The sequence below is a fragment of the Symphalangus syndactylus genome, chromosome X, assembly GCF_028878055.3.
Source record: "Symphalangus syndactylus isolate Jambi chromosome X, NHGRI_mSymSyn1-v2.1_pri, whole genome shotgun sequence".
In the NCBI taxonomy this organism is placed as follows: Eukaryota; Metazoa; Chordata; class Mammalia; order Primates; family Hylobatidae; genus Symphalangus; species Symphalangus syndactylus.
This window is the reverse complement of record NC_072447.2, coordinates 105,818,546-105,837,477: the sequence shown is the minus strand read 5'-3', so window position 1 is coordinate 105,837,477 and position 18,932 is coordinate 105,818,546. Positions and strand designations below refer to the sequence as shown.

At 45.2% G+C, this 18,932-nt stretch overlaps 2 protein-coding genes across 7 annotated transcripts in view; both read left to right on the top strand.

The window, feature by feature from the left end:
* The window catches only part of BTK (Bruton tyrosine kinase), a 37,553-nt gene extending 22,981 nt beyond the window's left edge, over positions 1 to 14,572 (top strand). For 2 of the 5 annotated variants that reach the window (XM_055269354.2, XM_063635098.1), the window contains exons 6-19: positions 1,130 to 1,258; positions 1,581 to 1,648; positions 3,103 to 3,290; positions 3,708 to 3,770; positions 4,660 to 4,714; positions 5,312 to 5,391; positions 5,571 to 5,698; positions 6,424 to 6,498; positions 7,054 to 7,225; positions 7,745 to 7,961; positions 9,323 to 9,387; positions 10,040 to 10,158; positions 10,677 to 10,834; positions 14,066 to 14,572. In XM_055269354.2, coding sequence (XP_055125329.1) covers positions 1,130 to 1,258; positions 1,581 to 1,648; positions 3,103 to 3,290; positions 3,708 to 3,770; positions 4,660 to 4,714; positions 5,312 to 5,391; positions 5,571 to 5,698; positions 6,424 to 6,498; positions 7,054 to 7,225; positions 7,745 to 7,961; positions 9,323 to 9,387; positions 10,040 to 10,158; positions 10,677 to 10,834; positions 14,066 to 14,137 — 1,589 coding nt within the window. In that variant the 3' untranslated portion in view covers positions 14,138 to 14,572. The remainder of the gene's footprint in view (positions 1 to 1,129; positions 1,259 to 1,580; positions 1,649 to 3,102; positions 3,291 to 3,707; positions 3,771 to 4,659; positions 4,715 to 5,311; positions 5,392 to 5,570; positions 5,699 to 6,423; positions 6,499 to 7,053; positions 7,226 to 7,744; positions 7,962 to 9,322; positions 9,388 to 10,039; positions 10,159 to 10,676; positions 10,835 to 14,065) is intronic. The other 3 variants (XM_063635100.1, XM_063635101.1, XM_063635099.1) reach the window with 2 other exon arrangements.
* A 448-nt stretch (positions 14,573 to 15,020) lies between these two features.
* On the top strand, positions 15,021 to 18,345 carry TIMM8A (translocase of inner mitochondrial membrane 8A). Of its 2 annotated transcripts, none has more exons than XM_055269369.2 (2): positions 15,021 to 15,489; positions 17,343 to 18,345. In XM_055269369.2, exons 1-2 carry the CDS (start codon positions 15,358 to 15,360, stop codon positions 17,502 to 17,504), a joined length of 294 nt encoding a protein of 97 aa, XP_055125344.1. In that variant the 5' UTR covers positions 15,021 to 15,357; the 3' UTR covers positions 17,505 to 18,345. The 2 variants fall into 2 exon arrangements, with proteins under 2 accessions (XP_055125344.1, XP_055125343.1); XM_055269368.2 differs by having other exon boundaries at positions 15,062 to 15,489; positions 15,620 to 18,345.
* Positions 18,346 to 18,932: the final 587 nt, after the last annotated feature.

Sequence of the window (18,932 nt, the reverse complement as noted above, 5' to 3'; positions counted from 1 at the left end):
CTCCAGTGTTTGCTGCTGTCAGTTATTTCAATTGTCTTTGCTTCTCTCAGTTATCTGACACTATGAACCCTGGATGACTTTTTTTTTTTTTTTCTTGAGACAGAGTCTCACGCTGTCACCCAGGCTGGAGTGCAGTGGCGTGATCTCGGCTCACTGCAACCTCCGCCCGCCAGGTTCAAGCGATTCTCTTGCCTCAGCCTCCCGAGTAGCTGGGATTACAGGCGCGCTGTAATTTTTGTACTTTTAATGGAGATGGGATTTCACCATCTTGGCCAGGCTGGTCTTGAACTCCTGACCTCATGATCCACACGCCTCGGCCTCCCAAAGTGCTGGGATTATAGGCATGAGCCACCGCGTCTGGCCAACTTTTCTAATTGACTTCATGTTAAGGTTTTTGACATGCCGTAGTATTATAAACACCAATACTAATTCCTCCTCTCTGCATCCACTCTATTCTTTGCAAAATACTTTTACTCTGAGAGATCTTTTGGGCCTCACAACTCCATGAGGGAAGTGAAGCTGCTGTGTTACCTCCGACAATGAGCTCAGTCTACCTCAGTGGCCCTAGGAAGATTCAAATCATGTTGATTCTAGAGGCAAAGTCACCTTCATTTGCCCTTGAGATCAGCTCTGTTGACTATTCTATACAGAAAGCCTCATGCAGAAGTTCTCACTAAGGCTAATTATCCCTAAAAGAGCATTCAAGGAACTGAGAAATCAGTATTAAAAGCTGGGGCGATTGGCTTGGGCACATTGTTTCCCTTATCTGGGAAACAAGTACCACGATGAACACCTGCCTTACAGGAAGATTGTAATGGCTACTGGGAAAACATAGATAACGTATTTCTGTTATTGGGCTCTCAAGCCATCCGATAGTCTTATCTTGTTGATTGGGAGATACTCCTCATCGCAGACCACTAAAGAAAACTGCACAGGAACTGTCTGGGACCAGGGCACAGTCAGGCAGGCCAGTCATGTGAGCCAACTGGTCCTGTGATCTGCTCTCCTTCAGGGTGTCCAAGGAGGGGACAGTTGTTTGAAGTTCACCACTAAGCTCAAAGAGGAAAACATGCAAACGGTGGCTTCTCCTCCATGTCAGATGTGATCTCTCTCTTCTTTCCTGCTACAGTAATCCGGTACAACAGTGATCTGGTTCAGAAATACCACCCTTGCTTCTGGATCGATGGGCAGTATCTCTGCTGCTCTCAGACAGCCAAAAATGCTATGGGCTGCCAAATTTTGGAGAACAGGAATGGAAGTAAGCGATCTGATCGATATAATTTCTTCCTCCTTTGACTCTGTTTCCATCACTCTCCCAAGGGTCTGTCAAGCCCAGGCACATAGCATAAGGTTGTACATTTTGGGTGCTAAACAAAGGGTCCTGGGGGAGAGAGGAGGTACATGGGGACTGAAATCCAGCTGGTAATCTGCTCTCCGAGCTATGTGACCTGGCATGCCTAGCTACTTTTTCTAACTTGCCTAAAGGCACTCAATATGGACGGCAAAGTCCCTGACCAAACCTGTCCTTGGGCCCTTTCCTAAAGTGCATTCCATATCATCACTGGCTTCTTGTTTTGCAGGCTTAAAACCTGGGAGTTCTCACCGGAAGACAAAAAAGCCTCTTCCCCCAACGCCTGAGGAGGACCAGGTATACAGGGAAACTGGGTGCTGCCACTGCTTAAATGGAAATTTATAGTCAAACCCTGAGAACACACCAGAGTCTTAGAATTACCCTGGGACTTGGCAGTGTTAATTGGTATTCTTGCTAAGATGGGGGATTTGTTCTTCTAATTAGGATTTCCTCCTCAATGGAAAGATAGAAGGCTCTCAGCAACCATGTAATCCAATCACCTGTTTAGAACAAAGCCTGATTTTTTTAATGGAAAGTTTTTGTTGTTGTTGTTTTGTTTTGTTTTTGTTTTTGTTTTTGTTGACATGGAGTCTCGCTCTGTCGCCCAGGCTCGAGTGTAATGGCATGGTCTCAGCTCACTGCAACCTCTGCCTCCCAGGTTCAAGTGATTCTCCTGTCTCAGCCTCTGGAGTAGCTGGGATTACAGGCACGCGCCACCACGCCCAGCTAATTTTTGTATTTTTAGTAGAGACAGGGGTTTCACCATGTTGGTCAGGCTGGTCTCGAACTCCTGACCTCGTGATTCGCCCGCCTCGGCCTCCTAAAGTGCTGGGATTACAGGTGTGACCCACCGTGCCCAGCTGGAAAGTATTTTCAAACATACAGTAAAGTTAGAAGAATTTTACGCTTAATACCAACATACTCAACACTTAGCACTAACACCACCTATCACCAACATTTTAGAAGTTTTTTTTTTTTTTTTTTTTTTGATTCCTTCTTGAGGTCTAGAAAGCCCTTTCTCACATATTGTAAGTAAGTAGAGCAGGTATTATTATATTCATTTTACAAAGAAGGAAACCAAGGTTCTGAGCCACTTAGTAGATTCATGTACAAGTTTAGTGCCAAGCCGGTTTCCTGACGTTAGCTATAAATTGTTTTTGTCTAGTGAACTTTAAAAATAGTAATGTTTGGGTCACATTCCTGAGAGTTTGATTTTGATGTAATTGGTCTGTGAGGAAACTGACTGGGTATTGGAATTGGTTTTTTTGTTTGTTTGTTTGTTTGTTTGTTTTTGAGACAGTCTCGCTCTGTCACCCAGGCTGGAGTGCAGTGGCGTGGTCTTGGCTCACTGCAACCTCCACCTCCTGGGTTCAAGTGATTCTACTGCCTCAGCCTCCTGAGTAGCTGGGGCTATACGCACACACTACCGTGCCCAGCTAATTTTTGCATTTTTAGTAGAGATAGGGTTTCGTCATGTTGGCCAGGCTGGTCTCGAACTCCTGGCCTCAACTGATCCGCCCGCCTTGGCCTCCCAAAGTACATTGGAATTTAAAAGCTCCATAGATGGTCTTTATATGCATGCAAGGCTGAGAACTCCTGCACTGGTGCTTAAAAATGGTTGTTGAATGACTGCTGAGTAATATTTTATTATGCCTGATTTGGGTGTCTTGAGTAAGCCAGGGAGTTGGGAGAGAAGAGAAGAGTGCTTGGTATCTTGACAAACCCTCCTACCTTTTCACCTAACTACATAGATCTTGAAAAAGCCACTACCGCCTGAGCCAGCAGGAGCACCAGTCTCCACAAGTGAGCTGAAAAAGGTTGTGGCCCTTTATGATTACATGCCAATGAATGCAAATGATCTACAGCTGCGGAAGGGTGATGAATATTTTATCTTGGAGGAAAGCAACTTACCATGGTGGCGAGCACGAGATAAAAATGGGTGAGTCCACACCAGCCCTTCCTGAGCCTGGTGCCTGCCCACTCCCTACACGTGAAAAGTGCTGCGGCATAATTCCCCTGATCAGCATCCTCATCAGAGACTGTTCTTCCCACACCAAACTGAACATGCTCATCCTCCAAGTACTTCCCAGCGTGCAGCTCCCTATACATTGCCTCTGCCACCTCTCTGAGCCTCTATTGTTGGGCACATATAACCAATGCGACATGTGCAGAAGCTCTGCACCTCACTGGCTCACTGCCTAACCATGCATCAGAGACATGGTTGTCTTTGAGGGAGGTGCATGATACATATACCTCCATTTGAAATTTGTTCTGAGCTCAGGGATGTGGGCATATGAATCTGTCTCCTGGAGGATGGGGAAGTGCTGGATGAACTGCCACATTGTCTCCTTCACAGGCAGGAAGGCTACATCCCTAGTAACTATGTCACTGAAGCAGAAGACTCCATAGAAATGTATGAGTAAGTATGTTTATGTCAGTCCACAATCTTCCAGGAGGAACTCTCATTCTCTCTCTCTCTCTCTCTCGCTCTCTCTCTCTCTCTCTATATATATATATATACACACATACACATATATATTTATATATATGTATATACATATATACACATATATATTTATATATGTGTATATACATATATACACATACACATATATATTTATATATGTATATATATACACATACACATATATATTTATATATGTATAGATATATAACACACAAGTGTATATATGTATACATATGTATACATACACTGGTGTATATATAGGTATGTTATGTATACATATGTATACATACACAAGTGTATATATATATACACTTTTTTATACTTTCAACATATTTTTTATTTCAAGATATATATTAAAATTAGTGCCATCTGAATCAGATGATGCCACCACCTCAAATTAGTGTGTCTGTCTTACCTTTACCCCCCAAACACCCTCCACTTACGAGAGCTAGAGAGGTCACCATGCCCTCAAATCCAGAAGAATCACACTCAAAGAAAAAGGAGTTGACGACCTGATGAAAGAATTAAAATGTCAAACTGCTACTGTTGTCCTTTCCTCCCTAATCATGGAAGTGGATTGTTCTCAAGTGCCCTAGTCCCTGATCTCTTCCCTGCAACTCCCTGCTGCCTGCCTTTGCCTGCTACTCTCCATTTCCATGAATCTTCAATGCCAACCTGGGTTTGGGAAAGGGATACAGTGTGCTATGCACATGACAGATGCTCAGTAGATAGGGTTTGAGTGAGTTGACTGAATCACCGACATGGACAAGCCCCGGAGGGTGCTATAACCTCCAATCTGCTTATGACCAGGAGCCACTCAAGCAGCACTCTCCCTTCACAGGTGGTATTCCAAACACATGACTCGGAGTCAGGCTGAGCAACTGCTAAAGCAAGAGGTAAGTGTGGAACCACTAGCACACAGCATTCTCCTTGCATAAGTGAGGATCTTGAACTGAGGGCCTGTTCTGCTCCCCACCTTTGGGCAAGGCAGTGTCAAAGCTGCCATCGTCTGAGGTCCCAATTACACCATTTTTTTTTGTTTTTGTCTTTCTGAGACGGACTCTCGGTCTGTCACCCAGGCTGGAGTGCAGTGGCGTGATCTGGGCTCACTGCAACCTCCCCCTCCCGGGTTCAAGCGATTCTCCTACCTCAGCCTCCCAAGTAGCTGGGATTACAGGCACATGCCACCACGCCCGACTAATTTTTGTATTTTTAGCAGAGACGGGGTTTCACCATGTTGGCCAGGCTGGTCTCGAACTCCTGACCTCAGGTGATCTGCTCGCCTTGGCCTCCCAAAGTGCTGGGATTACAGGCATGAGCCACCACGCCCGGCCTGCACCTTTTAATATTAAAAGCAATGAGGCTGTAGCTCAAGCGTGGAACTTGGCAGTAAAATCAGGGGTTGTTCTATTTTCTCTCTCAAGTTTGGGCAGGTGGGATGCAGGTGTGAGCACCACTTCCTCCTACAGACAGCTTCTTTTTCGTTGTTTCAGGGGAAAGAAGGAGGTTTCATTGTCAGAGACTCCAGCAAAGCTGGCAAATATACAGTGTCTGTGTTTGCTAAATCCACAGGGTGAGTGCTACTATTCCAAGGCCCTGAGGATAAAGAACAGGGGTACCCTCCTAATAGCTCCTTGATGGTGTGCCCATCCCACTTCCTCTGTCTCTGAAACTCAAAACTCATCTCACTTTACTTCCTGGGTTCTGTTGACCTTTGTGCCCAAGTTACTGACTAAGCATCCACTTCTTCAGGGACCCTCAAGGGGTGATACGTCATTATGTTGTGTGTTCCACACCTCAGAGCCAGTATTACCTGGCTGAGAAGCACCTTTTCAGCACCATCCCTGAGCTCATTAACTACCATCAGCACAACTCTGCAGGTGAGTGCCGGGGCAACTGAGAAGGGAGTCACAGACACCAGGATAAGCAATGCAGGACAAGGTGATAAGAGGAAGAATCTGCCTCACAGGACAGTGTGAATTCGCTGTGAAAGGAAATCCCTGTGATACTGGCTAGAAGCTGGTAAAGAGGTGGTCAGAGGCAGACCTACACCCAACAGGGACTGACTCTTTATTTGGTGATTGATGTTCAGTGTTAAGAGAAGACACAAAAGAGGCTGGTGACCGATTCATCAGCAAGTATTCATCGAGTTCCTACTGTGTACTCAGCGATTTCCTCAGTTCTAGAGGAGAACACAGGAACATTCTGAGTCGAGGTCCTTGTCCTCAAAGAACATACAGGTTAGACAATATCAGAAGAAAGTTTCTAAGCACTGTAAAATTTCTAAAAACTGAGAGATTCGTGAGGGCATGGATATGGGGGAACAGCTTCATCAAGAAGGTAGGATGTGAGCTAAGCGTGGGCTGGGAGGTGGGAATATATTCAGTTAGGCAGCGTATTTCAATTAGTATTTCCTCTTTTTTGTCCCTGAAAAGTATTTTGTGAGAGGAGAAACCTCTGGAAATATGTGGGTTCATGGAGGTCTTCTGGGATTCAAAGTGTACTAGAAAGATACACACCAGAAGTGTGAGGCTTTAAGTGAGGATATGTGAGGCATCCCACCTCCTACAGCACACCAACAGCATGACCTCTCTCTCTGTTTCAGGACTCATATCCAGGCTCAAATATCCAGTGTCTCAACAAAACAAGAATGCACCTTCCACTGCAGGCCTGGGATATGGTAACTCCTTATTTCTCTGGGGTAGGGTGGACTGGCCAGTTGCAAAAACTACCTTTGCTGGCCTTGCCTTAGGGAGTGTCCTTGAGGTACACTGTTCTGCAGCAGCTGCCTCAAGGACGCTCAAGACAGATCCAAGTAAAAGTTATTCACTGATTTTCTTCCTCTAGTGGCTACTACTGGGACTGCAAAAACACAGATTCATAAAGGGCTTTGTCGTTGTCCTGGGTCTTTTTGTCTTTTATTTTTAATTGTGGGAAAATTTTCAGTACTATCCCTGAGTTCATTAACTACCATCACTAACATAATCATAAAGGGATTTGGGGAGGTTGCTTAGTCTATCTTCTTGCCTTATGGCCACCTTGAACCTAAAATTCCCAGATTCCTCTAACCAGTGAATCCCCTGTTTCTGAGATTGACTTAAGCAAAGACAGATTAGTACTTCTAAAAATTTCCCTTTTACTAGTATTCCTATTTCTACCCCAGTAGGGATTTTTATCTATTGTAAGAATTATACATTCATGACCCCAAAGAATCACACCAAGACTTTGTTGTTAGGATCATGGGAAATTGATCCAAAGGACCTGACCTTCTTGAAGGAGCTGGGGACTGGACAATTTGGGGTAGTGAAGTATGGGAAATGGAGAGGCCAGTATGACGTGGCCATCAAGATGATCAAAGAAGGCTCCATGTCTGAAGATGAATTCATTGAAGAAGCCAAAGTCATGATGTGAGTTATAGCCCAAACTCAATTCTCAATCTATTTGCTGGAGTCTAGGAATTCACACAACAACCCACTGAGGCTTAAAGATGACTTACAGTAAGAGAGGTTTGGGATGAGGGACTGAAGTTAACCTTTAACTGGCGGTAGTCCTAACTGCTAAGATAATAGTTTCTGTGCCTTAGATATTGGTTGAGAATAGTGGTGATCATGGGTGTGTACCATCTCAGTAGCATTTGGGGGTAGATGTAGAAAATTAAACTTTCAAGAGAAAGACAGATTCTAATTTAGCTTTAGCGTTCTTTCATTCCTGGACTCGTTTCTTTTTCAATTTATGGGCTCCAGATCCCTGCTTACTTCCACATATTAAGCACTTTTGAGATTTAGGGTGGGAAAGAGGAAAATAAACTTTCTGGTGTGACGCCTTATCTGATGCTCTACTCCCAGGTCAACCCCTTCCTCCCCAGCCCCTTTATTGCTAGTATGCAGAGCCAAAAGGGGAAGACTAGTTCCTTGCCTTTCCTGTAGGAATCTTTCCCATGAGAAGCTGGTGCAGTTGTATGGCGTCTGCACCAAGCAGCGCCCCATCTTCATCATCACTGAATACATGGCCAATGGCTGCCTCCTGAACTACCTGAGGGAGATGCGCCACCGCTTCCAGACTCAGCAGCTGCTGGAGATGTGCAAGGATGTCTGTGAAGCCATGGAATACCTGGAGTCAAAGCAGTTCCTTCACCGAGACCTGGTGGGACCTTAGAAGGATTGGCCTAGGACCAAGGGCTGATGGGGTGGAAGTAGCAGTGGAAGATATATCATACATGGTTGAGGGGGGCTGCTGGTGCCATCATTTCAATTTTACCTAGAAAATACTATAAGTTAGGTGTGCCTCTGCCCCAGTGCTGACCCCATCAAATATCTCCAGCCTCAGCTCCATGAAGTCTGCCGTGGTGGGAATCAGAGCAGTCACTCACTCCCAACCCCCTACCACCCACAAGAAAATGGTGGGGTCTTTCAGTGGCCATTCTGGATTTGCAACAGAAGGGACTGTGCTTCCCAATGGGACTGCTCCTGGCATGGGGCCATCATCTGGTTCCTTCAGAGTCACATACTGGGGCCTGTGGATGCATTTGGCCCACATGTGTGGTTTTTTTTTTATGTTATATAATAATTAGCAAATCCTTAAAAAGAAACATTTCGCTTAAAAAAAAAAAAACCCCTGGAATTTCCAGCTTCTCTTGAAAATCTAGACCATCTGGAAATACCAGGTCCACATTCTCAGGAACCGCCTCCTTTCTTTTAGACCAGGCATGTACTCTCCATTTCCTGCAATCTCCATCCACTTCACTTCACTCTTACTTAACTTGCCTGGCCCCTGTAAGAATCAGAGTTTGCGCCCCTGTTTCTTTCAGTCAGGCCAAGGCTCAAATTGTCCTAGTCTCACTGGCAGAAAAGCAGAAAGCAAAACAAACTTACTTCTCACTCTCCTTTCTTTGTTTTTTTGTCTGTTTTGTTTTGTTTTGTTTTGAGATGGAGTCTCGCTCTGTTGCCCAGGCTAGGGTGCAATGGCACCATCTCGGCTCACTGCAAACTCCGCCTCCCAGGTTCAAGCAATTCTCTTGCCTCAGCCTCCCAAGTAGCTAGGATCACAGGCGCCCACCACCATGCTCAGCTAATTTTTGTATTTTTAGTAGACGGGGTATCACCATGTTGGCCAGACTGGTCTTGAACTCCTGACCTCAGGTGATCCACCCACCTCGGCCTCCCAAAGTGTTAGGATTACAGGCATGAGCCACTGCACCCAGCCTCTCCCTTAATTGTTTCAGCATATTAGTGAGGGAATGGGGTGGTGTGGAATTGCCCATGAGAATGCAATCTTTCTGTATGTCCTCAGTGCTTTACCTAGGACTACACAGTAGGTTGCTTTCCACGTGGTGGAAATGAATCACGATTTCTTGGTGGCATCAACAGATTCCTGTTAGGTGGGAAGGTGTCTGTAGTCGAAGGAGATGAAGCTTCCCTGGCTTCATTCTACTGGTCAGCAGAAGCTTTGTGCCTTTAACCTCTGTGCTGGGGACGGAGTCTCACTGGTCTCTGTTTGCACTACAGGCAGCTCGAAACTGTTTGGTAAACGATCAAGGAGTTGTTAAAGTATCCGATTTCGGCCTGTCCAGGTGAGTGTGCCTTTTTCATCTTTCCCTCCAGAAGTAAAAATAGCACAGTATGAAACATGGGTAGGTGGGTAGGTGTTATAGTTTTAATCCTCTCCTTTTCTTTTTTTTTCTCATTCTAGTGTTTTCTGCTGATCTTTCTATTCTTTTTCTTCCTCTGAGTTATTTAAGCCACCTCTTTCATCCTTTTGTTTTATTGTCATATCCCTTTCCTTCCTTTCTCCCTTTATCTCTACCTCCTCTTTTTTCAATCTATTTCCCCAATACCTTATCTTGATCTATTAATCCTGATGACTTTACTCCATTCCTCCTTCTTTCTTAATCAGTCTAATTTCCAGTGACAACTGCAGATAAAAGAAAGGGAAGGAGAAGAGCAGAGAAAGGAAAGGTGGATAGAGAAGAGGAAGGGAGTACCTACTAGATCTTATTTCACTTCATCCTTCTTGTAACCATATTGCCAATCAGGAAAGCTCAATCAGATACAAAAACAGGAAATTCGTTAAAAGTAACATTTGTAGAAGACACTAGTTGAGGAGGAGAGACTTTTGAGGAAGGCTGTGTGTGTTTGTGACACTCTTGTGACCGTGCCAAGAAAACGTAAGCAAATTCCAAGCTCTCCAAATCCTAATGACAACAAGTCCTGAATCCCTTGCAGGTATGTCTTGGATGATGAATACACAAGCTCAGTAGGCTCCAAATTTCCAGTCCGGTGGTCCCCACCGGAAGTCCTGATGTATAGCAAGTTCAGCAGCAAATCTGACATTTGGGCTTTTGGTAAGTGGATAAGATTACACAGATTATACAGCTCAAAGGATAAGAAATGCAATGGGAAAATTCACACTTTGCAACCTCCACAGAGAGATTGTTCTTGCTTTCATTCATCCAGTCCTTGGGGAGTGCTTACTGTGTGTCAGCCACCACAGGGGTTTCTGAGGATGAAAACTAAACTGGACATGATCTCTGCCTTTTTAGAACTTAAACCATGTTAAGGAAAACAATTCATTCAGTTTTCAACAGCTTCTGAATACTGATTATGTACCAGGCACTCTGCCAGACCCTATAACTACAAAGACAAATAAGATGCTGTCTCTCTTCTAGAGGAGTTAATAGTCTAGTACGACCCTGATCTCCATCTAGTGTGGTCAGTACTATAGTAGAAATTTGGGCAAAATGTAAAAAGCACAGAGCGGGGAACCAACTGATTCTAATCTTTGAGGTTGATCTAGGAAGACTAGGACCCCTGCTATCCAAAAACACTGCAAACCAATTTAATAATTTTTTTCATCTTCTAGGGGTTTTGATGTGGGAAATTTACTCCCTGGGGAAGATGCCATATGAGAGATTTACTAACAGTGAGACTGCTGAACACATTGCCCAAGGCCTACGTCTCTACAGGCCTCATCTGGCTTCAGAGAAGGTATATACCATCATGTACAGTTGTTGGCATGAGGTAAGTGCTTTATTATGACCTCTTAAATTATTTCCTTGAATCTACTTGCCCATTTAGCTGGCCATTCAGCCACAGACTGATAGCTGCACACATTCTCTTTTTTTTCCTTTTTTTTTTTTTTAATTTGAGACAAGGTCTCTTTCACCCAGGTTGGAGTACAGTGGCGCGATCTCGGCTTACTGCAAACTTCACCTCCCAGATTCAAGCGATTCTCATGTCTCAGCCTGCCAAGTAGCTGGGATTACAGGCGTGCACCACCACACCGAGCTAATTTTTTTTTTTTTTTTTTTTTGGTGACACAGTCTCGCTCTGTCACCCAGGCTGGAGTGCAGTGGTGCGATTTTGGCTCACTGCAACCTCTGCCTCCTGGGTTCAAGTGATTCTCCTGCCTTAGCCTCCCGAGTAGCTGGGACTACAGGCACATGCCACCGTGCCCAGCTAATTTTTGCATTTTTAGTAGAGACAGCGTTTCACCATGTTGGCCAGGCAGGTCTTGAACTCCTGACCTCAGGTGATCCACCCACCTCGGCCTCCCAAAGTGCTGGGATAACAGGCGTGAGCCACCGCGCCTGGCCAATTTTGTATTTTTAGTAGAGATGGCATTTCGCCATGTTGACCAGGCTGATCTCGAACTCCTGGCCTCAAGTGATCCGCCCACCTCGGCCTCCCAAAGTGCTGGGATTAGAGGCGTGAACCACCATGCCAGGCCTTGCACACATTCTCTGACCTTGGCCTGCACCTTGATCATCTGATGGCCAGAGGCTTTCCCAGGCCCACTCCAATTCTCACTAGAGTGTCATTAGTACACTCCAATGCCAACTCAGCTTTAGGGAGTGAGGTGTTGTGGGGCCATGTCATCTAGCATAAGCAGGCAGCCAGAGGCACTCAGACAAGTCAATGGGCATTACAAAAGAAAAGTTATGAAAGTTTGTTCATTCCTTTGCGTGTCATTGGCCCTTTCTTCTACTTTATTAGCTGCCAACCATTTCTGGCTGGGGTCCTAAATGAGATTTTTTTTTTTTTTTGAGACCGAGTCTTGCACTGGCACCCAGGCTGGAGTGCAGTGGCATGATCTCGGCTCACTGCAAGCCCCGCCTCCCAGGTTCACACCATTCTCCTGCCTCAGCCTCTCGAGTAGCTGGGACTACAGGCGTCCACCACCACGCCCAGCTAATTTTTTGTATTTTTAGTAGAGTCGGGGTTTCACTGTGTTAGCCAGGATGGTCTCGATTTCCTGACCTCGTGATCCGCCTGCCTCTGTCTCCCAAAGTGCTGGGATTACAGGCATGAGCAATGGCGCCCGGCTAAATGAGATTTTTTTTAAAACCCTCCTGCTTGAAAGGGAACTAAAACAGGTAGTGGGTTTTTTTGTTTGCTTTGTTTTGTTTTGCTTTTTAATATGGTGCATTGTGGGGTATGTGGGTAGGTGTGGTATTTTGGAAATAAGGAAATCTGTCCTATTACTATTAAACTGCTTTGCTCCTCTTACCTTGAGTTCTTCCCAAGATGCCTTCTCTACTTTTCAGTAGATCCTTGGCAACCTAAATTTCTAGTAGGAAATAAATGCTCAACTTTTCAGAGTGTCCAACAAGTGCATATGTGAATCTGGAGCCCTCTTGGTGAGGTGAAAAGTGGGTATCTGGATCCGAGCATGGCTCGTTTCCCTTGAACAAATGACAGATCACAGAGAAAGTGCAGAAAGGAAGGACTCCTTTCTTCTGTGTGATGCAGGATTAAGGGTGATTGGCTATGCTCCCTCCCAACCAGGACCTTCTTACTCTGCTAATTAAAAATGATTTCAGACAGGCACTTTATCCACAGCCTGTTTAAAGCAGTGGTCAAAATTGGATGCATATCAGAAACCCTAAGGAGCTCTTAAAAATGCAGATTACCAGCTGGGCATGGTGGCTCATGCCTGTAATCCCAGCAGTTTGGGAGGCCAAGGCAAGCGGATGACGTGGTCAGGAGATCGAGACCATTCTGGCCAACATGGTGAAACCCTGTCTCTACTAAAAATACAAAAATTAACCAGGTGTGGTGGTGTGTGCCTGTAATCCCAGCTACTCAGGAGGCTGAGGCCGGAGAATCACTTGAACCCGGGAGGCGGAGGTTGCAGTGAGCCAAGATCCCACCACTGCACTCTGGCCTGAGTGACAGAGCGAGACTGTGTCACACACACACACACAAAAATTCAGATTACTGGGTCTTTTCTCCAGAAATTCTGATTAGGTATGCCTGAAGTGGAACCCAGAAATCTCTTTTTAAACTTCCCAGGAAATTCTGATACTCAGCTAAGTTTAAGAATCACTGAGTCAAGGAATCAAGAAATTGATGACCATTGGTTCTGACAGATTGAGAGCATTCTGGCATGAATGTTCCCTGAACCACTAAATACCAAATACCTCGGGGGCTTATGGGCCATGGCCATCAAAAAGAACCTTAGTCTTAGGCCGGGCGCGGTGGCTCACGCCTGTAATACCAGCACTTTGGGAGGCTGAGGCGGGTGAATCACCTGAGGTCAGGAGTTCAAGACTAGTCTGACCAACATGGTGAAACCCGGTCTCTACTAAAAATATGAAAATTAGCTGGGCGTGACGGCGTGCACCTGTAATCCCAGCTACCTGGGAGGCTGAGGCAGGAGAATCGCTTGAACCTGGGAGGTGGCAGTGAGCTGAGCTCACACCACTGCACTCCAGCCTGGACAACAGGGTGAGACTGTCACAAAAAAAAAAAAAAAAAAAAAAAAAAAAAACCTTAGTCTTTTTGTTACCAGACAGTGGTAAAAAAAAGGTCCCAGGTACTCAGAATCCCTGCTCAGTGATGCGGCCTGTGGTTTTGAAATATTAATCACTAAAAATTATCACATGGGATTTCTGTTCTGCCAACCACTTGAACTTGTTTGGTAGCCATTTTTCACTTGAGGATCCAAAATAAGAATGTGTTGTGTACAGTTACATAATGAACTTGCCCTCAATTTTGATCAGTGTGATTGTCAGTTTAATTGGCAAATTGTTCTTATCACACTAATAACCTGAGTTACTAAAGATGAAAAGTGCACAAAGACTTTATGGAGAGCTGCTATTTCTTTTTTTTTTTTTCCTTTTGTAATCGACAGGGCATGCTACTGGGCATAGAGCATATATTTAATAAACATTTGCTGCTTACTCATTGCATTTCCCTTGAATTCTGGATTCTAGCCACTGTAACACTTTACTTTTTCTTTGGTTTTAGAAAGCAGATGAGCGTCCCACTTTCAAAATTCTTCTAAGCAATATTCTAGATGTCATGGATGAAGAATCCTGAGCTCGCCAATAAGCTTCTTGGTTCTACTTCTCTTCTCCACAAGCCCCAATTTCACTTTCTCAGAGGAAATCCCAAGCTTACGAGCCCTGGAGCCTTTGTGCTCCCACTCAATACAAAAAGGTCCCTCTCTACATCTGGGAATGCACCTCTTCTTTGATTCCCTGGGATAGTGGCTTCTGAGCAAAGGCCAAGAAATTATCGTGCCTGAAATTTCCCGAGAGAATTAAGACAGACTGAATTTGCAATGAAAACATTTTTTAGGAGGGAGGATGTAAATAGCCGCACAAAGGGATCCAACAGCTCTTTGAGTAGGCATTTGGTAGAGCTTGGGGGTGTGTGTGTGGGGGTGGGCCGAATTTGGCAAGAATGAAATGGTGTCATAAAGATGGGAGGGGAGGGTGTTTTGATAAAATAAAATTACCAGAAAGCTTGAAAGTCTTTGGTATCTCTATTAATCATGCAGCCTCCCTGAAGCGCCCTATCTCAGTATTCCAGAAAGCTGCTGTGTGGCATTAGTTTGGCATATTCCTACCCTGAGAACTCGACAGGATCCTCCGGATTTAAGCCCTCTTGTTAACTCCTGCCTCTGAATCAGAGATGCATTAAGCCAAAACAGTGCCTGTCACAGCAGCCATGCAATGTTATTTGAATGAATCTGAAAGTTGGGCACAAACTGCCATAGCCTCATTTCCCTACGTCGGGAGAGGAAAACTCCATCAAAAAACGAAAACCAGGGGCCCAGGATAGCCAACTAACCGACCCAGCCAACTAACCGACCCAGTGCACAACTCTGGTAGCTCAGAAAACGCGGGCCAATTTGGAAGTGGACAGGGGCGGAGCTGTTGGGCCAGCACGGAATGGATCACGTGGTCTGAAGTAACTTCCTTTTCTCCTTTCTTTTCTTTTTGGAGTAACATCTCAACGGCACCTCGGCTCTGGGCTGTAAGCCCTGCGATCTCAAGGCGCAAGGCTGGGCGCAACCGCAGGGTTGCAGGGTTACGGGATTGCGGGGTCCAGGGAGTGGGACCCGCCGACTCCGGGAACTAAGCACCGGCGCCAAAGCGTGGGAGGCGGCGGGGTGGAGTTGGGCGCCTGCCTCGCGCCGACGCAGTGCACTCACGGGGGCGGTCCCAGAGGCAGTGAGTTGTGGTTCCGGTTCCGTCCCGGAGACACGTGAAGGTCGGTGCGGAGTTCGTCTCTGCAAGCGTGGTCGCCCTGGGATGGATTCCTCCTCCTCTTCCTCCGCGGCGGGTTTGGGTGCAGTGGACCCGCAGTTGCAGCATTTCATCGAGGTAGAGACTCAAAAGCAGCGCTTCCAGCAGCTGGTGCACCAGATGACTGAACTTTGTTGGGTGAGGAGCCTGGGGCTGGGACCTGAACACTGTACCTACTTTCCCTCTGTCCTTGTACCGCGGGACTCGCGACAACGTCGGGGATTCGGGGAGGGGGCGGGCACCTGGCAGCAACCCTTGATTTTCTCAGGTTCCTGTGGCCTAGCCGGATGGGAGAAGGGTGACTCCGCTTCTCTGGGGACTGTCATTCCGGACCTCGGCTTTGTTGGTGCAGAGGACTGGGTATCAAAGAAGACTTATGCCACTGGACACCCAGCACTTTCAGGCACCCGAGGTTGAAGCTGCCTAGTGCTGGTCACCAAGACTGATCGGAGCCCCCAGTACTGGGATTTTATTTTTGGCAGCCCGAGTCCCAGAGAGTCAGTGAATCAGTGAATCTGCTATTCCTGGACTCCTCGGGATTTACCTTCATTACCCAGTTCTAACCTTCTCCGCTGAGAAATGAGTGGCTCCAGCCCACTAACTATAAAAGTGGTGTAATCTCTTCCAACGTACATACTTATTTGTTTTCTTGTTGGATTGTTGTGTAATACCAAGCCGTTTCGGGTCTGAAGGTTGAGGAATTGAGCCTGCCCTGTGAGGGGACTTTGGCAAAAGGGTGGAAGGCATTTGCAGCTTGACAACAACGTGTTCTGCTTGCCAAGGACAGATCTCCCTTAATGTACACAATTCATAGAATTCAGAGGCCAAGGATAATTTTCCTTGGAATTAGAGGGTCTGAGGCTTGTGTACATGGCAGAGAATGATGAACGAAATTTTTGAACCACTTAACTTGAACTATGTACAGTCATTGGTTTCCATAGGCCCTTTCCCATAAACTTACAGTATTGCTGGACTATGACACCTACCAGATGCTTACTTAACTCTGGTCTGCCTTGGACCAGAGTGCTTTGATTCTTTTTTAAAAATATCTGTGATTCGTTACTTTGGGGCCAGGAGGGCGTGTGGTTAAGTACTATTGCAAGAATCTGTAAGCTGCCGGGCGCGGTAGCTCATGCCTGTAATCCCAGCACTTTGGGAGGCGGGTGGATCACTTGAGGTCAGGAGTTCGAGACCAGTCTGGGCAACACGGCGAAGCCCTGTCTCTACTAAAAATAGAAAAAATTAGCTGGGCGGGGTGGCACCCGCCTGTAATCTCAGCTACTCAGGAAGCTGAGGCACGAGAATGGCTTGAACCTGGCGGAGGTTACAGTGAGATCATGCCACTGCACTCCAGCCTGGGTGTGGGTGACAGAGCCAGACTCTGTCTCAAAAAAAAAAAAAAAGCTGTAAGCTATGAACCTTTTAGGAAAATGCATTCAATTTTCCATTCATCATGACAGGATTCAAGAATCTCTAGCTTAAGTAGACAAGGTTATAGAATCTCAAGTCATATTTTTTTTCTTCTTTGGTAGGTTTTAGGGTATCTTGCTGTAATGATTTATCCTTTCAACCTTTTATTCTGTAGTTAACTTAAAGGCATTTAGTGCAAACAGCATTGTGGAGTTAAAACCAAATTCATCGAAAGGTTACTTCACTTGTATTTTGCCATTTTCTTGCTCTGGAATATCCCAGCTCTGCCATTTTCTGGCCCTATGATTTTGGGCAAAGTATCTCTGTGCCACAGTTTTCCTCCTTGTAAAATGAGGATTTATAATAGTATCTGTTCCATAGGATTGTTGTAAGAATTTAATGTAAGGCTAGAGAACATTGCTATATACTTGGTCAGCTGCCAAATGTGAACTATCATTAACATATCAGATAGTATTTTTAAGTAAAGTTTTTTTTCTCTAAGCAACAAAAAGGGACCCCTGCCCCCAACCGTCTTTTTCTTTCCAAGTTCCCTTTGTGATTCTGTATCTTGTCCTGAGCAGGAGAAGTGCATGGACAAGCCTGGGCCAAAGTTGGACAGTCGGGCTGAGGCCTGTTTTGTGAACTGCGTTGAGCGCTTCATTGATACAAGCCAGTTCATCTTGAATCGACTGGAACAGACCCAGAAATCCAAGCCAGTTTTCTCAGAAAGCCTTTCTGACTGATCTCAGCATTACCTCTTTGGAAAAGGAAGGTAGTTCAAGAAATGAAGAGCTGTTGATGGGATGATTGAAGAAACAGCTATGAGAGGATTGGCTCCCATCTTTTGTTACTCTTGGGACATCCTGTCATCTGAGAATGAACAAAGACCAATTTTTTGTGTGTGAAGCTTAAGGGTCATATGTTTGCTTGTATTTTTTAATGCTAATCTTGTGAAAATAATTGACAGGTGAATGGAAAATTCTATTTAGATGCATATTACTGTACATGGGACTATGCTTTTCTCAAAGCTCCATTAACTGCTTCCTATAGTTTTGATAGTGGGACCACATACGTAAAAATCTCATTTGTGTGGAGTCATTTCTGATTTCAGGGGAGATCCTTGTGTTTATCAGAAAGGGCAGAAGTGGGGGAAGAATAATTTGGTATCCTTATCTAGTGTTTGATTATCAATCCTGGAGAAAAATATCTGTAAGAGTGTTTATACCGTACACTTCAGTTTTCTTGATGATCTCCCTTTCCTATATGATGATTTGCTTAAATATCCGTATTAAGTATAGTCTCAAGGTAGGGTAGGCAGCCTGAGAGTCTAGAGGCCTTTAGTTATAAAGGAATCTAGCCAGTGAACATAATTCTTATTACTAGACTGCCACAAGGAAGAAATTAACTTACCCTGTATATCAGGGTACAAAAAATTCAATGATGTGCCTAAATAAGTTATAAAGATTTAGGCCAATCAGAAGCTAACAGCAGTTTCAGATAGAGGTGCATGCCTAATGTTAATTAGTGTAGATTCCATTTACTGCATTCTTTTGATCACTGAAATAAAAGCTATATAAGATTCAACTCTGTGATTGAGAAGGCATTCTATTGCAGTTCTTATCTGCAACCCGGAGAGATTTAGCATGGGCTGATTCCAAGGTTAAAATGTAGTCAGTCAGTCTGGGTATCTGCTCTGTGTAAGGTACAGCACAGTATTCCAGGGGTTCCTGACCTTTTTGAGAGAAAAGAGAACCTAGAGATGAGATGGGGAGGGAAGCGGTTATGTGCTGGCAGTCAAGTCCGTGAGTACAGTAGAGGTTGTGTTGACTGGATTCTCCTCTTATTTCAAATCCTTGTAGACTGGAGTATAGACCTAAAGTGGACCTACTTGTTGGGAGCCTCTAGTGCAAATCCATGAAATCTGGGGAAATGAACATCTCTAAAAGCTTCAAGTTCCTGTTTAGATTTTCCCCATAAAGGTGCTACAAGGACATTTTTTTTTTTTTTTGAGACGGAGTCTTGCTCTGTCGCCCAGGCTGGAGTGCAGTGGTGGGATCTCGGCTCACTGCAACCTCCGCCTCCCGGGTTCAAGTGATTCTCCTGCCTCAGCCTCCTGAGTAACTGGGATTACAGGCGCACGCCACCATGCCTGACTAATTTTTGTACTTTTA

What these genes read in the sequence shown, in the direction of transcription:
- TIMM8A (XM_055269369.2), top strand. Translation starts at nt 15,358, where the DNA reads ATGGATTCCTCCTCCTCTTCCTCCGCGGCGGGTTTGGGTGCAGTGGAC. An exon ending in AGATGACTGAACTTTGTTGG is followed by an intron (nt 15,490 to 17,342) that starts GTGAGGAGCCTG and finishes TGTCCTGAGCAG; the next exon opens with GAGAAGTGCATGGACAAGCC.